The 8,437-nt window shown below is 43.1% G+C and overlaps 1 protein-coding gene across 1 annotated transcript; it reads right to left on the bottom strand.

Annotated features, from left to right (window-relative positions):
• Positions 1-3,350: 3,350 nt before the first annotated feature.
• hey1 (hes-related family bHLH transcription factor with YRPW motif 1) lies at positions 3,351-7,089 on the bottom strand. Its single transcript, XM_043689104.2, has 5 exons — positions 6,927-7,089; positions 6,423-6,498; positions 6,217-6,300; positions 5,889-5,970; positions 3,351-5,040 (listed from the first exon to the last, which is right to left on the bottom strand). Exons 1-5 carry the CDS (start codon positions 7,010-7,012, stop codon positions 4,457-4,459), a joined length of 912 nt encoding a protein of 303 aa, XP_043545039.1. The 5' UTR covers positions 7,013-7,089; the 3' UTR covers positions 3,351-4,456.
• Positions 7,090-8,437: the final 1,348 nt, after the last annotated feature.

The raw sequence follows: 8,437 nt of genomic DNA on the forward strand, positions 1-8,437 counted from the left end.
CCCGGCAATGCTTTTCTACAACCTCTACCATCAGGGAGAAGGTACAGAAACCTGAACACATGCTCCAGCCGGTTTTGCAACAGTTTCTACCCTACTGTTATTAGAATACTGAATGAACTCAAAAACTCTTAACATTCGCCTGTAGCTGCGTTTTTGTTTTTGCTGCTGTTTACCTATTATTTACTATCTATGCTATTTAACTATGTGATCTGTCTGTATTGCTTGCACGACAAGCTTTTCACTGTGCCTCGGTACATGTAACAATAAATTCAATTCAATTCCTGAGCGATCTTGACAGGATAGATGTGAAAGGAAGTTGGCTTTTATAGCTAAAAGAATAGAATATAAAGGTAAGGAAGTATTGTTGTAACTCTACAAGGCAATGGTGAGACCGCACCTGGAGTATTGTGGACAGTTTTGGTCTCCTTATTTAAGGAAAGATGTAGAGACATTGAAGGCAGTTTAGAGGAGGTACACTAGATTGATCCGAGAGAGCTTGAACAGTTTAGGCCTCTACTCTCTGGAATTTAGAAGAATGAGGGGAGATCAAATTGGGGTAGTCAAGATGGTGAAAGGTGTGGATAAAATTAGATGTGGAGCAGATGTTTCCTCTTATGGGGCATTCTAGGATAAGAGGTCATAGTTTTAGGATAAGGGGAAACAAATTTAAAACAAAGGTGAAGAGAAACTACTTCTGCCAAAGGATTGTGAATCTGTGGAACTTGCTACCCCAAAGTGCAGTGGATGCTGGGAGAGTGAGTAAATTTAAGGAGGAGTTAGACAGATTTTTAATTGGTAATGGGTTGAAGGGATGTGGAGAGAAGGCAGGAAGGTGGGGGTGAGGGGCATATCAGCCATGATCGAATGGTGGGCAGACTCAATGGACCGAATGGCCTTATTCTGTTCCTTTCTTTATGAACTTAAATTTCCTCTTATTTAGAACTGGGGATCACTGTTTAAAAGTCATAGTTGTCCATTTAAAACAGAGATTTGACTAATTTTTCCCTCTGGAAGAGTCTTCAGTCTTTGGAATTTTCTCCCTGAAAAGATGATGGAAGCAAAGTCTTTGAAGATTTTCAAGGCCAAGTTAGATAGATTTTTGTTAGACAATGGAGTGACAGGTTTTTGGAGGTAGGCAGGAATGTGGATTTGAGGTTACAATCAGATCGGTCATGGTCTTATTGAATGGTGGAGCAGGCTGGAGAGGCTGATAACTTGTTCCTGATTTGTAGATTTGTAGAAACAGTGGAGATACAGCTGAATGTCATCTGTGTAGATGGGGAAACCTGACATCAGGAAACAAGACGACTGGATTCAAAATGCAGCTAATTCATGAAATAATGTTGAATGAAATGGGTTTCCAATGTAACCATTGCCTCTGTGATTCCTTGACAGCTCAACTTCGAACAAACATTCTCCAATATCTTTCCATGATCTTTCTTTCCATGAATACACAGCAGATCAGTTAGCCCAGCCTGCCCACATCACTGTTCACACACCAGTCAAGCCTCCACATATATTCTTCCATCTAAATCTACCATTGTAATGCTCGCTTCCCTTCTCCTGCAGATGCTTGTCCAGATTCACCTTTAATGCAATTATCATATAGGACTATATTATAATATTCCTTTCAACCACTCCTAATGGTAATATGTTCCACTCTCTCACCACTTTTGAGTAAAAAGGTTTCTTCCAAATTCCCTTTTGAATTTCTTTGGTGACTATATCAGTTATTCCTCTCTGCTTTCTCATGAGGTGGATCATTGCTGAACAGGTCAATGTTAGAGCTCTTGCAATGGGAACATTCTCTCTGTATTCAATCTAACAGAAACTGTTATAACTTTACAGATCTCTATTCGGCCACCTCCCCAGCCTGAGATTGCAAAAGGTTTCTCTTCTAAGTTAAAAATTAATACAGACACTTTCAAGTGCTGCACAAAAAAACTCTTACCTCTCGTATGTCAGACCCATTCCAAATGTCATAAGTGTCTATCAGGCAGGAATACTGGCTCAATGGTTAGCACTGCTGTATCACAGCACCTGAGTTCAATTCCAGTCTTGGATGACTGTCTGTGCGGAGTTTGCACATTCGCCCTGTGTCTGTGCAGGTTTCCTCTGGGTGCTCTGGTTTCCTCCCACAGTCCAAAGATGTGCAGGTTAGGTGAATTGGCCATGGCTAAATTGCTCATAGTGTTCAGGGATGTGTAGGTTTGGTACGTTACTCAGAGGAAATGTAGGGGAATGGGTCTGGGTGGGATACTCTTCAGAGGGTCAGTATGGATTGCTGGGCCAAATGGCCTGTAACCATGCTGTAGGAGTTCTATGGTAATTCTGTCTATGATTCAATTATCAGAAGCATGTTCCCATAGTCTCTAACCCTTCAGGAGTTAAATCCAGGTAGTCAACATATGCCCAACCCTACAGGACTGGCAATGGTCAATTAGATTAAGGATAATGTCATCTCTGGCAATAATTATTCCCGCTTGTCAATATTGACCACCAGACATTGGGGCCCTAAGATCTATGATAACAACATCAATGCAGTCATGGTCTACCCTGGCCTTTTACCTCTTGGAACATAGCCTATTCAGCCCCTCTTAATGCCCTACAAATATAATTTTTAAAAAAAAATGTTTTTGCAGCTAACTACCTTACCCCTGCCCCCGGTTCTAACAAGAAGTCTTCACCGACTGTCTAGCATCAGATAGCAGAGATTGTGGTACCTGCCTCTCATGTTCAAATGGAAATATACCGAAGAGGTTCATCTCCAGCATGAGCAAAGGTTCCACACAGATAGGATACTCATCCACTGATAAAAATCTCAAAGTAATATGTCAACAGATGTTCACCCACACATGCAAAACTCTCAGTTGTGGGTGACACACCTTACATATTCTGTCCCTCAGAAGATGCCATACTGAATTTTAATCCTGGTCAGGAAAGTCATTGAATCTGCAGAGCTGTGTGCTGTTGACTGCCAAATGTTGTTATGCACGCAAACTAATTTATATCAACTCTGTCATCGGTATGAACTTACTCCTTAGTGCTATGGGAAAAATAGCAGTTAAATCAATGCAATTTATTTCTGTAGGGCTATAAGATCATTAAGATAGAGAGAATCCATTTACCGAGAGGTGCGAGGGAGGAGCAAAGGATTGCTGGAAAGGTGAGTTAAAGCGTTTAAAACAATTACAAGCTGTTCCTTTGTCCACATTTTTTTAAAATTACAGTTGCAGCAGAACTCACCAGCTGAAGATCACCATTAAATAACCAGTCTGTACACTTTAATATTGTACATAATTGCAAATCACAAACAGCAACAGTTCTCAGAAAAGACACATATAATTGAATTATGCTCAATTGCACTTGTAGTTTATTACTTCTCCTGTTTAGTAAAGTCAGCACAAACCAATATACAGTAATTGAACACTGCACCTGCTATTATCTTGCAAAAATTAACAGTTTCAGCATTGAAAACCCTTTAGCATCTAACATTCGCTGAAAAAAAAGCTGGAAATCTGATTTGTCATCGCTCCAATCAGCAACATTAAAAATATAAAATATCACTGAGAAAGATATTTACATTATTTAGGCATTTTTAATAATTCTGGACACCAGTGTATTGATCTCTACATGTTGACCTTGTTATTTTTACATTTTTTGTTGAGTGTAAGGCATGTAATGTTGACCTTGTAGATAGTCATGTACAGATGTTGGCATAAAATAAATAGATGGATAGTGCCATTGGTGATTAACAATAAATCTGTTCCATTTGAAACAGTTGAAAGGTAGTAAATTAATAGTTTCAGGCAATATGTGGCTAACCAAATAACAAAGACATGAAAAATTTAATTGCCTAATCTCAGGCTGTGTACAATGCCACACTTACACAGGCCTTTGTAACAGGAAACTTTACCATACCTAAACACAACCTGCCTTAATTTAAAAATGCAGCCTTTTAAGCACATCACTGCTTAATCCTTTTTTGAAATAAAGAATAAGAACTTAATTCATTTAAGACAAATAAATTTAATCCAATTTTATATTAGACATCTCTTAAAAAATGAATAACTTTTATATGCAAAGCTCCAAGAAAACTGATAAAACGTCTGAAATGATCTCTGGAACCTTGAAGAAAACTGGCATACTGCCTGTTTTGACTAGTCACACTAATAAAATCAACTTCTAAACATTTTTATCTGAATACTGACTACCTCAGGAATGAAAGGGTCAGACTGCTCACATAAGAATATTATTTAACATATTGTGAGCCAAAGAGGCCATTTATGTTGCCGCATTCACAAGAATTTTGGATTGATTTGCTGTTGTACATTATTAGTCTGCAGAGAATGGAAGCACATCCTGAATATTCCATGGCAACTATGCTGGTAATACCTCAGCTCCATCAAGTTTAAGCTAAGAATTCATGAGGCATGACAATCCTGGAAAAGAGTCTTTAGAAAGCGCCGATCTCTGTCCCCCAAGGTCTGTACGGCTTGGCAATGTTGCTTATTGGAGTCTGAGTGGATGAGCTGAAGCTGCTGGGAGAAATCAAGGGGAAAGTGCTAAAAGACAGAGGGAATGCAGACAAGGATGACATTGAGAATAAAGGTGGGGACAGTTTGGTGGAGGAGGTGACCACTGGGATGACTGGACCAACACTGCAATTAGGAGCCATTCTAAGTGGAGAGGTATCTGTGTGCGAGGATGTTCCAATCCTGTTCTGATGGTGTGGCTCTGTCGAGGCAGCAGTACTATTGCTATTATGGGCAGCCTGTGGCAGGAGGAGCGGGTGCAAATGATGATGTGGGTGCTGGCTGAAGCCAGTACCCCAGGAGAGGTGTCCAATGTTAGGGGGTGCAGTACTTGCAGCTTCCCTCTGAGATGCATAGTTATTGAGGTGAGAGACCAAACGCACACAGAGAGGATCACTGTTCTCCAGGCCTTCGATAATACTCAAGTACCGAGCCATTTCAGCCAAGCATTCTCGAAATCCCAGGCTGCGGTAATCCATAGCTAGTGCCTGAGCATCAAAATAACCTACCAAATTAAATAAAATTAAAATAAATTTATTTTGCAAGTTACAAATATTGTAGCAACTGTGAAGTCAATGAAGGCAACCTTTGAAGTTCTACATTATAAAAATGGTGTTCTGATAAAAGGAATCTCCTGTGCAGCATCTTACAACAACAAGCTGCACTTACTTAGTGCCTTTAATGTAGCAAGTGTTCACATGAGTAAATACATAAAAACTGGCACAGAACCAAAAGCCCAGCTAGCAGGATGGCATGATCAAACAGAAAGATTTTAAAGGCATCTTACAGTGATGGAGATAGCTCACAAAGATAAATCTCTAGATCTGAGGTTTATTTATCTTTGTCTAATTACAGAAAATTAAACTTCAAACATTCGCATCTTCTCAATCTAAAAATAGTCTTCGTCATCATACTCAGTGGACGTTCATGGCTATATTTTACAGAATGTAAAACCAATTAATGTTTCCACAACAGCTAAACTGCACAAAGGTGAGAAACCACATTGAGGAATCTTTGATAGATTTGACATATGGCTTTGGATGGTGGTGTTCTCGGAGTTTTGCACAGCTGAAATGCTATGATGGACAAACTTAAGATTCAACTTAAACAAACGCAGATATTGCTGCAGAAACTCAGCAGGTCTTGCATCATCTGTAGAAAGAGAAACACAGTTAACGTTTTTAGATTCTTCTTTAGACCACCTAACACTTCAATTTCAAAATTAAAACCTTTCAATAATGGGGTGAGAGGAGTGGTCCTACACTCTTTCAGTATCTCCTAACTTTTATAAGGTATATCCCAACCAATGATACTTTCAAGACACCTATTCTAGAAATGCCAACAAAATGTTACCTTTGCCACCGGCTGCATGCAGCATCTTCAAGTGATCAACAGTCATTTGCAAAATTTCTGCCTTTTCCAGTTTGGCGGAGCCCTGCCAACAGCAACAACGAGTCACAATGAAAGACCTGTGTTGAAACCGACCTTTCTCAACCAACTTCCTAGTCAATTGTGTCCCGGCACGACACAATATGTGCTTTACATTCTGATAGAATAGAGTTAGCTTCATTGCAATTTAACTTTACTTGACTCTAGAAAATACTTGAACTTCTTTTAACAAAGCAAGCCTATCTTATCAACGTTCAAATCATGTTTTAATTGAGGACGTTTTGTTTCATACTTGTTTTTCATAAGCACTGGGAACCAGTCTGCGCAGTTCTGACAAGCTGTTGTTAATACGGTCCCGGCGACGCTTCTCGATGATCTGTTTAAAACGAAATAGATTTCCTCTGAGCGATCAGCCAGACAAAACGAAGGTAAACAATTTTCGCTTAGGCTACACGCAACGAAACAAAACATTTCTCAGCAGGGCTGTATCGAACTTACCCCTCGCCTCCTTTTCCTAGCCAGGACCTGGGAGGATGTACTGGGGGACATGGAGCCTGTGACTGTGCTGAAGTTCCTGGAATCCAATCGATCAAATCGGAATCAGAAGCCAAGTACAAAACGGAAAGTGCTACAGAAAGTTTACTGCATGTGTATAAAACCCGAAAGGACTGCGGATGCTGTAAATCAGAAACAAACACGGAGGTTGTTGGAAAGCTCAGCGGGTCTAGCAGCGTCTGAACTGCTCTGAGCAAGGGTCACTCGACCCGAAAGGTTAACTCTGATTACTCATCACACAATGCTGCCAGACCCGCTGGGCTTTTCCAGCAATTTCAGTTTTTAAACCCCAGGCTTGTGTAATAAAATGCAAGTCCCGGAATTAAACGTGCGGCGGTGGAACTATCATTATTTGAATGCATTTGCATCTATCAGCTCCAGGGGGTATCCCAATCTGCAGAGTTTCACATTCGCAAAACAGTGAAAATCCACCAGCAGTGAGTTTACCCATTTTCATCGGCGCTCTCCTTCTCCACCTCGATCGGCTCGTCCAGTTCGCTGTCGGACGAGCTGTCCTCGTGAGTTCTCTTCATGCTGCGCTCTCGGGTTAGTCGCGGTGTAACATGTGAGTGAATGGAGCTCCCGGCCCGCACTTGCTGCCCGCTCGGCTGCCTGCGCTACACTGACTGGCTTTCCCACGGTACCGCGCTTACCCAGCTCCGGGGGCCTGTCCTCCCCGCCCCCGGCCACTAGGGGCGCTGATTGGCAGGGGGGGGGGGGACACGCACGCGAGCGAGCGAGCGAGAGCGCGCGCGCGATCCGGGGCCCTGATTGACGGCACAGCGCCGCCGCTGGCCGCGTGGAGGGGGGAGTGCAGGCCCTCCTCTTCCTTCTCCTCCTCCCCCCCATCCCCACCCCCCCTCTCCGTGCACGCGCAGCTGGTGGGGAGCGTGGGAAAGTGGCGGCGGCGCGGGTGCCAAGTAGCAATTGGCTCGCGCGGGGGGGGAGTGGGGGTGGAAGGTGGGCGACTGCGGGTCTGCGGCGGCGCCGTGTGAACGGAGACATGAGCCGCTGCAAGAGGGGGCCAGTTCCTGCTGCATTTGTGTAACCGCTTCCAGGGAGCGCAGTCCCTGCCCTCGCCTTCCCCCAGCCTCAGTGCATTGCATTGTGTCCTGTCTGTCTGCACACACTGAGGTCACTCACACACACACTGATGTCTGCAGACAAGCCGCGCCGCTAAAGCAGAGAGAGAGGAACTAAAACCCGAGCCGCCTCCACCACCCCCACACCACTTACTCTTGATGGTGAAGGATACTCAGTGGGAACGGTACAGCACGTCGCTGTATTGCGGGCGTGAGGCGCTGCGTTCTCGTCTCACAACTGGCCATATACTAGAGTCATACTGGTGTTGTCTGATTTTTAACTTTGCTCACCCCCATCGAATGATGTGCCGGTATTGGACAACGTTAAAAATCACACAACACCAGGTTATAGTCCAACAGGTTTAATTGGAAGCACTAGCTTTAGGAGAGCCCACCAGGTGGTTGTCACCCGATGAAGGAGCGGCGCTCCGAAAGCTAGTGCTTCCAATTAAACCTGTTGGACTATAACCTGGGTGTTGTGTGATTTTTAACTTTGAACACCAGGTTACACTCCAACAGGTTTATTTGGAAGTGCAAGCTTTCGGAGCGCTGCTCCTTTGTCAGGTAGCTGACAGAAAAGATGCATCCAACACCGTGCAACTCGAAACCCCCCCTAAAAGCCCAAAGGGTTGTGCTGCTCAATGCAAAGGAAGGGTTATTTTCATCACCCACCCTTGTTTATTTAGTTCACATCTACGCACATGCCAGATGTAATGAGGAGTTGTAATATTTTCAGATTTAATAAATAAGGACATGCATCAGAGGTCAAACTCTGAAAATACAGCCTTTCCCCTGGACTGAAGTATCAAATGTAGCATTGGCTGTTAAAATACAGATCCAACCTCTCAATGCACCAACGGTGGATTCCTATTGCAT

The sequence above is a fragment of the Chiloscyllium plagiosum genome, unplaced genomic scaffold, assembly GCF_037043375.1.
Source record: "Chiloscyllium plagiosum isolate Xiang-an unplaced genomic scaffold, Cpla_swu_hap1 HiC_scaffold_4, whole genome shotgun sequence".
Classification (NCBI taxonomy): Eukaryota; Metazoa; Chordata; class Chondrichthyes; order Orectolobiformes; family Hemiscylliidae; genus Chiloscyllium; species Chiloscyllium plagiosum.

What these genes read in the sequence shown, in the direction of transcription:
- hey1 (XM_043689104.2), bottom strand. Translation starts at nt 7,012, where the DNA reads ATGAAGAGAACTCACGAGGACAGCTCGTCCGACAGCGAACTGGACGAG. An exon ending in CTAGGAAAAGGAGGCGAGGG is followed by an intron (nt 6,301 to 6,422) that starts GTAAGTTCGATA and finishes CGTTTTAAACAG; the next exon opens with ATCATCGAGAAGCGTCGCCG. An exon ending in CCAGTGCTTATGAAAAACAA is followed by an intron (nt 5,971 to 6,216) that starts GTATGAAACAAA and finishes TGCTGTTGGCAG; the next exon opens with GGCTCCGCCAAACTGGAAAA.